The sequence below is a fragment of the Acipenser ruthenus genome, chromosome 1, assembly GCF_902713425.1.
Source record: "Acipenser ruthenus chromosome 1, fAciRut3.2 maternal haplotype, whole genome shotgun sequence".
Classification (NCBI taxonomy): domain Eukaryota; kingdom Metazoa; phylum Chordata; class Actinopteri; order Acipenseriformes; family Acipenseridae; genus Acipenser; species Acipenser ruthenus.
The window spans coordinates 40,517,848-40,531,332 of NC_081189.1; the positions used below are offsets into that span (position 1 = coordinate 40,517,848).

The 13,485-nt window shown below is 37.3% G+C and overlaps 1 protein-coding gene across 1 annotated transcript in view; it reads left to right on the top strand.

Moving 5' to 3' along the window:
- The window catches only part of LOC117420945 (proline-serine-threonine phosphatase-interacting protein 2-like), a 34,781-nt gene extending 25,093 nt beyond the window's left edge, over positions 1 to 9,688 (top strand). The window contains exons 9-15 of the mRNA XM_034034737.3: positions 719 to 798; positions 1,326 to 1,424; positions 4,215 to 4,311; positions 4,925 to 5,000; positions 6,569 to 6,600; positions 7,013 to 7,077; positions 8,002 to 9,688. Coding sequence (XP_033890628.1) covers positions 719 to 798; positions 1,326 to 1,424; positions 4,215 to 4,311; positions 4,925 to 5,000; positions 6,569 to 6,600; positions 7,013 to 7,068 — 440 coding nt within the window. The 3' untranslated portion in view covers positions 7,069 to 7,077; positions 8,002 to 9,688. The remainder of the gene's footprint in view (positions 1 to 718; positions 799 to 1,325; positions 1,425 to 4,214; positions 4,312 to 4,924; positions 5,001 to 6,568; positions 6,601 to 7,012; positions 7,078 to 8,001) is intronic.
- Positions 9,689 to 13,485: the final 3,797 nt, after the last annotated feature.

Sequence of the window (13,485 nt, forward strand, 5' to 3'; positions counted from 1 at the left end):
CTGTCTTCTTTTTCAGGAGTTACTATTTTGTGGGGACATTTTCTCAAATTTTGTCTGCACATTGATAGTAATACCTTCCCACACATGCTCCAGTAAAGAATTCTGAAGGGAGCATTGGCTCTGGCGCTCCCCTGGGTTATGGAGGGACTGTTTCTCCTCATCTAACCACAGCAAACCCTACTGGCCAGGCATCCAGTAAGCTCAGAGCAGACACCTGCAGGGCTGGCCTTTGTCCTCCAGAGGCCGGTAGCTCGCTGACATCCGCTCTCGAGTTCCTGGGTGTAAATGAAGAAGCTGGCTTGGTCGTGGGTTGTGGGCAATAGCTGTGGTGAGGAGAAAAATAATTGGACAATCCAAATTGGGGAGGAAATCGGGGGTAAATTTGGCACACTAAATTAAAAAAAAGAAATAGGCCACTGAATTGCCTCTGCTGTCTGATTACTTAACAAGTTGGTGTGTAATCCTTTGTACTTCCTTCTCTGTTTTGGTGTTGTTGCGTATTTAATAACTTACTGTATTAAATATCCCCTTAGCAGCTGTCTGCTTACAATATTAGACCTTTCCAGATGCATTAATAGATTAGTGTATCAAAAATGCAGCAAAAATCTACGCATGCTATTGAAAGTAAAACTGGAAATCCTTGTGCAGAAGATGTTGCTCAGCAAGTTACAGTTATTTAATTTGACAGGTAACCTGCCTATTGCTTACATGTTTTCAGATCGAACGTATCAGCAAAATGTAGCAACACTGGCTAAAACCGTAGTGGAGTGGCAGAAGGAGCACATAAAAAGTTGTGAGGTAATCCCGTTTCTTTCACTTGGTCAGGGTTGGACAATATGAGCAAGATACTTTACCTAGATTGCTCCGGTAAAAACCCAACTGTACAAATCGGTAATTGTATGTAAAAAATAATGTGATATCTGTATAATGTGAAATCATGTATAATGTGATATCTTGTAACAATTGTAAGTCACCCTGGATAAGAAATTAATTAATTAATAATAAATTAATAATTAATTTTCAGCTATCGATTATCGTCTGTAATTATCATGATAATTATATTTATCAGCCGAATAAATAACATATTTATACTTGAGCAGCATGACAACCGCAAGTCACTGAGTTTAGAAGAAAAGAAAAAACACATTATGCACCGAGTTTTTATATTTCTGGTGTGTGTCCAGAATAAACGGGAATATAAAAATACACCTATTGTAATTTGTATATTAATAAATTATGTAGTTTTTGTATAAAGTAATATATATATTTTATTGTTATTTAAAAATGACTCCCCCTGATCTTCGTTCTCATTGGAATATCTGCAGATATTTGAGAACCATGAAGTGGAAAGGATAAACAATCTGCGAAATGCTTTGTGGACTAACGTCAATCAACTTTCCCTGCAGTGTGTTACTAATGATGAGGTGAGAGGCCGTTTGACTATTACAATCTTCTTTAAAACAGGGAACATATTTGGACTGCAATGTATAAAAGAACAATGATGGGTGTGGTCACAAATTTGGTTTCCCATAATCTTTTGCCAGGTTTATACATATTTACCGTTTACCCTTGATATGCTTTTTACCTCGCTATTCTTAACAATACTTGCCTATGTTCTACCATGGTTTCACTAATGTTTTTGCAAAGGTAAACTTTTAAAATGGAGTGGTCAAGACAAACTTTTGATTGAATGTTTATAAAAACAACAGTCCATTCTACAGGCTTGAAACCCTTCTTAACACTCGGAGAATATACATAAGTCAAGTAATAATCAGCTCACAGTTGAACCGGTTATGCTACAGACTTCTAGAGATCAATGTACTCCAAAGTCAGAGAGTTCTGTCCTCTTTCTGCAGTAAGTTTGGTCAAGAAGTAACAACAGTGCCACCTGCTGCTGACATTAGGATTTAAAAAAAAAAACAACGTGTTGTTATTATTTATTTCTTAGCAGATGCCCTTATCAAGGGCAACTTACAATTTTTACAAAATATTACAGTACAAAGTATCGCATTACAAAATATCACATGGTAAAGTATCACATTACAGATAAGAGCAGTTGTAAAGTACAATAAAATCAGTAGCAAAAGATCAAAATTCAAGCAGGAGCAAAAAATAGAGAATACAGTAAATAATTACATGTAAGAGCGGGTTTGACTTAGAGCAGTTCACTTATAGTAAAAATATGTGCTTTATATGAGTGATTTCAAGTAAGAGCAATTACAAAAAATGTGAATACGGATACCTATAAGGGTAAAGTCAGATACAAGATACAGGAAGTAGTTCTAATTAAGAGCAGTAGTAGAATACGGCAAGGTATGGAGCAGTTCAGTACAAGTACAAGCTGATGCAAGTACTGGTACAATTGTGTGCCATATAGTCCAGTATAGTCGAGAGCTGTGAGGTTTACAGATGCTGTCTAAACAGGTGTGTCTTGAGGAAGCGCCAGAAGGTGGTCAGGGACTGAGCAGTCCTTATATCGATGGGTAGGTCGTTCCACCACTGAGGGGCAAGGGTGGAGAAGGAGCGGTCTCTGGAAGCAGGGGAGCAGAGGCGGGGTACCGCTAATCTGCCGGTGGTGGAGGAGAGGAGCTTTATGGTATCTGATAAGGAAACACAGATCTAATTCCTCAGTTATCTCATTATCTCATAATCAGTGTAAACTAGGGCTGTCAGTTAAGCCTCAAAATAGCAATCGATTAATTGGGTACACAAAATATAATCCTACAAATAAATATCGATGATTGCTGTTAAGTAAAAGCTTGTGCCCAGTAATTGAATGTGAGGGGTAATTACGCCTTGGTAGTGTCAGGAGAAAAAAAACAAAACCAAAACATTCACAACAAGCCTAAAGCAAGTATAACATAATACAGGGTTGTTGCTAAAATATGTATTCCAAACAGATTACAGTACTTTGGAATGCAATCTATATAAACTAGATGCAAGTTTATTTATTTTTATTCAGTGACAGCTGGAGCATCACACATTGCATCTTCTTAGTACTGTAGCTTCGGGTCAAACAAGATCGAAAGTTGGGACTTTGTGTGTTCTGTGCTGAACTGAAGTTTATGCAAATCACCAACTGTAATCCCAACCAATGAGCAGTGAGGATGAGCCTATTTATTATTATTATTATTATTATTATTTATTTCTTAGCAGACGCCCTTATCCAGGGCGACTTACAATTGTTACAACGTATCACATTATACATTATTTCACATTATACAGATATCACATTATTTTTACATACCTATATTAAGCTCAGCCTGCGCGCTGTAGTTGTGTTGTTGCTGGGAGTGTAAAAGAGCTAAATCCATCTTTCTGAAAGAGCTAAAAAAAATGAAACGGCACTTTTTACAGCCAAAAAGAAATTCCTGGTAGCGTCTTCATTACCACCGCTGAGAACCCACCACACACCGGCGCTACAGTACTGTACCACCTTCACTATCTGAAACACACAATGCGGAAATCCCTGCCTTAAACATCATCATAATAATAATACTGGTTGTTACTCCAAAATTGTGTTTAACATCACTGATCGTCTATTTATTCCTTTTTTTAAAATATTATTGCTCCAGTAAAAACCCAACTGTATAAATGGGTAATTGTATGTAAAAAATAATGTGATATCTTGTAACAATTGTAAGTCACCCTAGATAAGGGCGTCTGCTAAGAAATAAATAATAATAATAATAATAACACAAGCAGGCGAAGAAGAGCACGCCCACTGCTTGTCTGGCAGAAATACTGTAAATAGCAAGGCAGGGCATTCAGTGCAGTTTCGTTGATACACTTAAATAATGTTATTATCTATGTGCGTTACAAAAATGTAATTATTGAATCGATTATCCAGTTTTCATATCAATGTATATAATGAGGAATGGAATCGATCGAAAAATCGGTTTTCGATTTTATTTGTAGCAGCCCTAGTGTAAACTATTAATGGTTAAATCAATTCAAAAAAGCATCATTGTTAACACCCACTGTGGTTTATTTGCATAACAAAGTTTCCTGTTCATCCTTGCTTTCTCAGGTCACTGTCTGTCTTTTTATTTCTGTATTGGTTTACGGAGACTTTTTGTAAGGGCAATGCCAGCCAGGATACAACAAAGCCTATTCTGCTTAAGCACTAGAATATCCAGACTGTGTGTGGCTTCTCATGTTGAGGGCTCTTTTTGCAGTGTATAATCTGAAACGTTTCCGTGTTCTGTCCTCAGCTGTATGAAGAAGTGCGGAAGTCGTTGGAGCAGTGCAGTATAAAGAAGGACCTGGAGTACTTCGTAGACCTGAGGAAGACTGGAGACAATCCACCAGGTATTTCTTTGAAAACGAGAACTTGTACACGCTCGTACCCTCCAAGTATTAGGATAGATGAATATCTTGGCATTCCGGAATAGATATTTGTCTCCTGGTAGGATGACTGCCAAGACTGCTACTAAACAGTTTGGGTTTCTGCAGTTGTTGAACCCCCAGTTGCATTTGTTCAGCTGTCCCAGTACATGTTAGAAGGTGATGTAAGTAAGGCATGTACTGTGGCAATTGTTTGTACAGTAGATTACATTCATGGCAAACCTCTAAATCAGGGGTCTCCAGCTGTAGTCATGGAGAGCCCCAAATCCTCAGGTTTGATAGGTGTCTATGTCATCAATGGCTAAAGATCTGGAACACCTGTTAATCTTGACTAATTAAGTCAATAATTGGTACAATTAAGTAATTGAGAGCTTGGTTGAAACGAAAACCAGAAGACCCAGTAGCTCTCCACAACCTGGGTTGGAGACTCCTGCTCTAAATGAAGTGTTATTTGCTATTTAATTATGTGATTACACGCTTCTAGCTACTGTAATAGAGTCCTTATTTCTGTCAAGATCTCACATTCTAACTTTGTGACACTTAAACTTGTAATTCAATAATTATCTTCTACCCATAGCACCCATTCTATACGAAAACTTCTACAATGTTCAGAGGCCCCCTTCATTTTCCCAAACTTCAGTTAATGCTGGCAGGTAAGAGAACATTAAAAAATGGTTATAGCTCTGTGTTTTGAATAGTAAGTAGTGTGGTTTTAAATAAGTGTTGTCATTTGTATTTTACTGTCCCTTTTAATTATTCTTAAATCTAATTGCAAAGTGCAAAGCATGAGTTCAGAAGCTGTTCTTCAGTTCTATTTGCCAGACATAGACAAAAATTACATAGGCAAGGGCAACCAGAGTGTCTTTGTGTGTAAGCACCAGCATTACCTAGTGAACACCAGCAGGTTGAGTGTCCCTTTTGTATTTCCAGCGATACAGAGGTGTTCACCAGATGGCGCTGGCGCTTACTAACACAACGAAACTCTGGCTGATCCTGCCAGATAGCTGCAGCTAGAACAGATAAGCAACTCTCTGAACTCTGAACCTTCAACACAAAATAGAAAAAACATTTTAGTTATGCAGTGGGAACCACTCAGAATTACATCATAAAAGGTGATGGAGCAGTATAAAAATCAATTGGAAGCTTCTTCCACTTTTATACCATCTATCTTATTTTATACCATCGTTTTCATAATGTTTAATTTCTTATCTCTTTAAAATCCTTTTTTCATCGTATCTTTTATATTATTAAGCAGCACCAGCATCTTCTAGTACACAGTTGTGTATTGCTTGAGTTACAACAGGACACTTGGCACTGACTCTCTCTTCTATAGTGACACTTTCGCTGATCTAGTCTATGTACCATATGTTTATGGCTGGCAGAAAGAGCAAGAGAAAGCACCTTAACACAGACACTATTATAATCCGAGTGTAAATATCATTAAAAAAGTAATCCTAAAAGTAAACAGCAAAAGAAAGGCTAATAAATTGTCTGTTTAGTTCCAAGGCACATTCTTCCTGGACTGGAAACGCAGGCTACTATAGTTCCATTCTGTATGCATATTGCAGGTGTAGAATCTACACCCTAGCTACTGCAGCTGCACAGGTTATTTTTGGAAAAGGCACAATTTCTAACAAGCTTGCAGTAGGGAATATAACTTTTCTGTTAAGCCACTAGCTCTGGTGAAGGGGAGATTGCATATAAAGTTAGGACTGGGTAGAGATAAACTTGAATAACAGCCCTCATACACTATATATCTATTTGAATAGAGTCACTTGTTCATCACTTCCATTGTCTATGTCTTTAAAGTCACGAGGAACTGGGTGGAACCTGGGTGGATTCCTTGGTCAATGCCTTTCCTCTCCAGTACCCTGGTTCACTATACTAGTCCGACTAAGCAGTGTTTGAGTCATTATTTTGGTATGATAGATCGGGTCTTAGTTGTTTTCGTAGTGGGGGTGCAAATTTATGTATCAATTTTTATTATTTTTTTTACTGAAATTCTCTTAAAAAATATTTTTTAGGTATCTTTGTCTCTACAGGACTCATTCTCTATATTAGACAGACTAAGCTTTGTGAAAATGATACAAACAGAGGGGGCTTATTAATGTTTGTGACTGGTTTATGCTTTCATAAACAGAGAGCATCTTATATCCATCTGTATTTACTCTGGGCAGCTATAAACTCACAGTTATGTGAAATTGTTTTTTTTTTTTTTTAGGAGAGGACCATTGCCAAACCCTGTGTCAGAAAGTAAGTTGAGCAAAATATTGAATTTTGCATTTACTGTATATCTATGAGTTATTTTTAATTACTGTTGAATCTGGCTAATTCCTATAACATTTAAACATATGCCACTGTTAAATGCAGTCAGACATTTCCAATCAGCCATCAGCTGCTTCATCAGCAAAGGTTAGATGCCTTTTAAGGGCTGTATTATGGTACTAATTAAATCATTTCAAAATGGTTTCCTGCAACCCGTTTTTTTTTTTTTTTTGTAGATTGACTTGCAAATAAAGCAAATTCCTGTCAAATATTTATTTTAGAAAAGGCAGCTAAATGTGTCACTTTTCTGGGGCAATGGGTTTTCTCCATTTATAACCATCCTTTGTACTGAAGCTTTCTGAATGTTTTGTTGAGTATAACATAATTCTCATTTCAAAAGATGACAGCTTATATGCAACAGTGGGAGACACCAACTACAGTGTTGTGCGGTACTAGAGTACATATGTAAGTTTCCTTCAATTAAATGGGTTATTATACATAATGTCATTATAATTCACCCCCTTAATTCTCTTATAGAATATGTTATAGTAAAACGACATTTGAAGATTTGTTTTCCTCAGGTGTTCAATATTTTGGATAAAAGCATTTTTTAATTTTTGTTTTCAGCATATTTTGTTAACCTTAATCCTTTCTGGAACTGCAGTTGGAAAATGAGACACTTCTGTGCAGTAGTTTGATGCCAAAGTAAAAAAGAAAAAAAGGGTTTCCAATAAGTGTTTTAAAAAACTGGAGATTGTAATAGCGTGTTCACACTATCTTTTAAAATAGTTTTTCCATCTTTGTAAGGACTGTCCTGTTTTTAACATGTATAGGTCATGTAATGCATGAGGTGAATAGGTTATTTCTCAGTGGGGGTGACAAATTCAGATTTTACTTTCCCTTTTTGTCTCACAATAATAACAAACATAATAATTGCTGAGCTGCTTTACAGTATTTGGTCACCATGTCGCAGTATAGTATTACAATCTGAATGTAGTACCTATTTCCTGATACAGGTAAGAGCAGTAACAAGAACATTTTCAATTGAAATAAGTTATTAACATCTAGTTCAACAGACTGATTAGCACCAATATTGGACAATCGTGTGTAGATGTGAGGTCTGGGAAACTTGGAGAATCTTAAAAAAAAAAAATATATATACATTTTTGCAAAGAAAGACTTTTATAGTGTACCTGTTACAGCCTGTTTGAGTCAGCGTTGATTGTAACACCTGCTTGGCCTATATCTCTGTTTGTGCAGTCTCAGTAGTTTACATTTAAATTATAAGTTGTTCACTTGTTTTTGTCATAGTTCTTGATATCAGGAAGGTATGAATGTGCAGCTGAAGGTCATTCTGAATATCTTTGTTTGTGCATTTTCTGCTTGCAGGCCTCACAGTATCCCGTATGGCTCAGAAGTATTCAACTTCATACACAATATTTGTGTATATGGAAAGCTGCACAGCCATGGACGATGTGTGTATTTATATCAATCTAAGACTGTAATAACTCAGTTCTGCCCAGGCTAAGCAAGTATGTTATCCTGTAAGGCCGTCTAGACCCACTATAAGAATGAAGGTTGAGGCCTGCTCTACAAATTCTCTTTTGAGAATGATTAGAAAATGATTCAGTACTGTCAGCCAATCAGCTTCCAATTCTAGTGGGCTCTAATACACGGTAGATGCCTGCTGGAATGTCTCGGCACCAACTGTGAATCAAATTTAAAATCAATCTGCGCAACCGCTAGCTTTTTCTTTTTGACTTGCTGCATTTTTAAGCGTAGTTCACATCTATTGGACAGTAAATACTAAATAAAGAGACAATTGGTACAAATTAATTTTATTATCCACCAAACCAGCCAATCAATACTTTGCATTGACGAAAGCAACCAATCCTGTACCTGCAACTGCCGAGAGCCAATCACTGACTGTCACCTCGACTGGAGCACAGACACAGCATCTTTCAACAACAACAAAGCGAGACGCGGGCAGTTCAGTAATATTGCTCCATTCATATATACGGTAGATTCAGTAGAGCTTTGGCTGAAGATAGAAACATGGAGAGTTAGAAGGTATTTTAGAGTGGTATTTAATGAGAGATTGTATTGGTAGTTCAGACTCCATCGTACACGGACTGTCCAGTAATTGCTCCGTTCGTTCCTCAGGCAATGTCCAGATTATAAATAAAATCCTAACAAGTTAATAAAAAAAATAAAAATGGATTTACTAAATAAAAACTAATTGTTTTTCTCTTTTATATGTAATTCTTGTTTTTTATTTAAAAAATGTTCGGTACTATTTTCTTAGAATGTCTTTACTCAGCGGAAAGGTACCTGACAAACCAGTACAAGTTCAAGGTAAATCTAGGTTTTATGGTGTTTTTTTAAAGAAAATAACGGTAAAAATAATTTTCTAATAGCAATAGTACCCTCTCGATGATGGCTCTACTGTGTGATAGTTGACCTTGACTTTTGTTAGCACCCTCGCCTTTGGCTCAGGACCATAACTCCCGCTGTGGTCAACTATCACACGGTAGTGCCATCATCGATGGGCACTATCTCTTAAATATATGTGTATAGCAAATGCATTAATCCAGCAGTTTATAATACAGTAATTTAATTGAAAGAAATGGATAGAACTACAGTACAATACCCGATTTTAGGGTGTATTACACTTTTATGTAGGTTATGTGTTACTACAAGGTTATGTGCACTTTTTTGTACATGTATGGTAATGTTATGAACTGATAGTGTAGTGTGTGTCTAATCTAATCTAATGGCTGCTGCATTATTCTCTTTATGTTAGTGATAATATTTATCTACACATCCTTAAGTGTTTCAAACAAGGACATATAATGGTCTTGTTGGTCTGGCTTTGGTAAATATTTCAGATTATATTTAAAAATATATATTATTGGGTTGTTGTGGTAATTCGTTTTTTGAGCTGTGTAGTTATGGAAATAATAATGCTATTTTTCATGCTAAAATGTTGACAGCGGCACCGATGTTAATTATTTTAAAACTGTATTACAGATGAATGCAATTTGTCTGAATTGTTTCAATAAATACCTTGATGATAGTGGTTTACAGCTGAGTTTTCATTTTTTTGTATATGTTCTATGATTATGACCTTAATAATCCATTACTGATACTCTTCCTTATATTAAAGCATCATGAATAGGCAATTGTTTAATGCATGCCAACGTTCGTCCTCTACACAAAGCTGATTTCAATCAGTCTACCTTGGGAGTAAAAAGTGAAACTACAAAGTCATGCAGTGCTGCTGTGCAGTCAGTAGGTAGGAAGAGGAAGTTCCAGAAAACACATCACATTAAACAAGTATTTTACAGACATCACTTACTCTTTGAACAAAACCACTCCAAATCACCCTCCTCCACAAAGGGTTTCACCTGCCTTTTATACTCTGTGGCTGGAGCCCAATTAACTAATAATTACCAATTAAGCACTTAAGGCTCCAGCCACATTCTCACATGTATTTTTGCAGGGAGGAATTTAACCCCCTCTGATCCAAACTGATCCAGTTTGCTGATCCAAACCAAAACAAGAATAATCATAATGAAAACAGTAAAAATAACAATAACAAACAACACAAATTATAGGGGCGAGCTAGCACCCCATCACTATATATATATATATATATATATATATATATATATATATATATATATATATATATATACTGAGTGTACAAAACATTAGGAACACCTTCCTAATACTGAGTTGCACCCCCTTTTGCCCTCAGAACAGCCTCAATTCGTCGGGGCATGGACTCTACAAGGTGTCGAAAGCGTTCCACAGGGATGCTGGCCCATGTTGACTCCAATGCTTCCTACAGTTGTGTCAAGTTGGCTGGTAGTGGATCTCTACTCCGAATAGCTTGTTCCATCTCATCCCACAGATGCTCAATTGGATTGAGATCTGGTGACTGGGCAGGCCACTGCAGTAAGCTGAATTCACTGTCATGTTTGTGGAACCATTCCTGGACAATCCTAGCCTTGTGGCATGGGGCATTATCCTGCTGAAAAAATCCATTAGCAGATGGATACACTGCTGCCATGAAGGGATCCACCTGATTGGCAATGATGTTCAGATATCCTGTGGCATTCAAACGTTGCTTCACTTTTATCAAGGGGCCCAATGTGTGCCATGAAGACACACCCCACACCATCACACCACCACCACCAGCCTGCAATGCTGACACACAGCATGATGGATGCATGTACTCATGTGGTTTTCTCCATACCCTAGTCCTCCCATCAGCGTGAAACAACAGGAACCGGGATTCATCAGACCAGCCAATGTTTTTCCAATCCTCCAGTGTCCAGTGTTTTCGTTCCTTAGCCAACTGCAACCGCAGTTTCTTGTGTTTTGTTGAAAGAAGTGGAACTGTGTTAGGTCGTCGGCTGCCATACCCCATTCGTGTCAAGGTACGACGAGTTGTGCATTCTTTTATGGGTCTTTCGGCACCAATGTTGTACTGGACTGTCAGTTGACTAACTGTAGCCCGTCTGTTGCTCTGCACAATTCGTGTCAGCCTCCTTTGGCCTCTCATCAATGAGCCGTTTTCGACCACTGGCCTGCCGTTGGCTGGATGTCCTTTGGGTGGTGGACCATCCTTGATACACAGCCACTATTTTCCCCCCTTTTTCGTAAAGAGTTTCTCCTTCACCTGAAGTGTGTGGCTTTTCACCCACGTAACTTTGTTTATCGAAAACCCAACTTTTCCTTTGCTTGATAATTTCATTATTAAGTCCAGTTTTTCTTTATTGCTTGATTTACAAATAATATTGCAACAAAAAACAGTTATAACAGCTACTATATAAAAAATACACATTCAGAATGGCTCAAACACAGTTTAACTTACAAAGTTACTGTTCTGTCCATACTACAGACCATTTTAAGAATTGTAAGAAAATGTTACAATGTTAAATACACACTTAATGCTGTTTACACATGCAAATTGGACCTGAACTGGCTCAGAGTCAAATCACATTCGAAGATTTGTATCATTTGAGCCTCCTGTTTATACTTGAGCACTCACCTGAGCTGGCTCTAGCCCTGTATGCGTATAGAAGGCCATCCGGGTCAAAAACATGTTTAGTGCGTGTATTGATTTGGACAAATCACAATACATAAAATACCACGTGTTCTGCATAAATGTAAATGAACTTCGCATTTAGGGGCTGGTCATTTAACAGTAGTGCCTACACAGGGGCTGATCATTTTACAGTCATGCAGTGTAATTACAAGAATAGTCAGTCACTTTGGGGATAACATCTTTTTAATTTCAGACATGAAATACGCTTTTAAAAAAATCAAAAATAAGAAGAAATTGCAAATCATGGCGGCAATAGATTTTCTTCTATAGTGCAAATATAGATTTGCCAAGTGCTGCCGACTTCTTGAGACAGACAATGTTGACCGTGACACGGTTCAGTTTAAATTAACAATGTACACAATCGTTTTGTTTAATTTTCTAATTACATTTATTTCTGTTTTACAGTACAATATTGAGTTACCATAGATAATATTGGATTCAATGTCCGATCTTTCAACACTTTACATATTTAAAACTACATATTAGTTACAGTGGGGTTACCACTGAATTAAAGCGATTTCTAAGGCTCTGAAACCGTCAGTTGATGCTCGTCTCGGATGGTCCGGGTTTATCCATCTTTTACTATACCCAATGCCAAGTCCATATACCGCCACAAATATGGCAGGAATGGCAGATGTAAGGCGACTTTCAATTGGATCACTTATTACACGTACTATTTTCTTTCAATTCATTGGGTCTTATTTCATTTTGAGTGATCTGATTGGCCTAATTAGTATTTGTAATCATTAGAATTACACGTACTAAAGTCAAATTAGAATGTGTACTAAATATTTGACCTGGATGACCTTCCATATATGCGCACGCATAGCCCCTGAACTGTTGTGTGTGCCCGTTGACGTCGTATCGACCACCCCTTGCGTGAAGACATTCCCCCTCCTTAAAACAGAGGCAGAAGTGTTTAAATCAAAAACAAGCCTGTCATTTGTGTGTTTCTACTTCAAGGTGGATGTTCATGCTAATTCAAATGTAATTCTGCAGTCAGAAATAGAGAAAAGCAATGAAAACTGGCATATTTCTTACCCATGAAAAATACTTATTTTTGCTATTCAACAAAAACTAAACTAATTCGTTTAATAGCTAAAAAGAAACGTGCGACTTTCAATTGTGTTCGTTATCCCCCCAGAATTCAAGTTTATTTACCATACACTAACACCACATCACTCTACTATCAATGATACAATTTAAAAAACAATGCCTTTGATAAATCAAAATATTTCCAGCTAGGGGGTGAATACAGTAATGTGCTTTTGGACCTGAAGCTAGTGCTTTTTCTTATATTCACATCTAGGTTTACCAAATTTCTAGAGTGAGAAAATGGGCCTTTTTTTATTTTTTTTCTTCATTTCACTGACACCGTAGCAACTTTGAAGCCATTCAAATATCAAGCATAATTTATTGCAGATCTTAACATGCAATCAAAATATATTGTAGCACTGAACGAAATTGCTATCGGAAAAAGAAGGCAGTCTTGACAACTGAGCATGGTTCAATAACGGTCAGGCTCTGTATTTGCAGCAACAGGTTCACAGCAAGTAACACAGCTCACAGCACACGATTCTCCACTCTGAATCAACACACACTCACACACCTGATGCACCCTCTTTTATCCCCCCTCAGACACAGAAAAAGTTACAAGTATGTGAGGCTTCGACCAGTTTTGCAGCTGCAAAACACCCATATTGTTGCCAAAGAACGTGTTTAGCTGGCGTAAAGTGGGAATTCAGCGGTCACAAAAA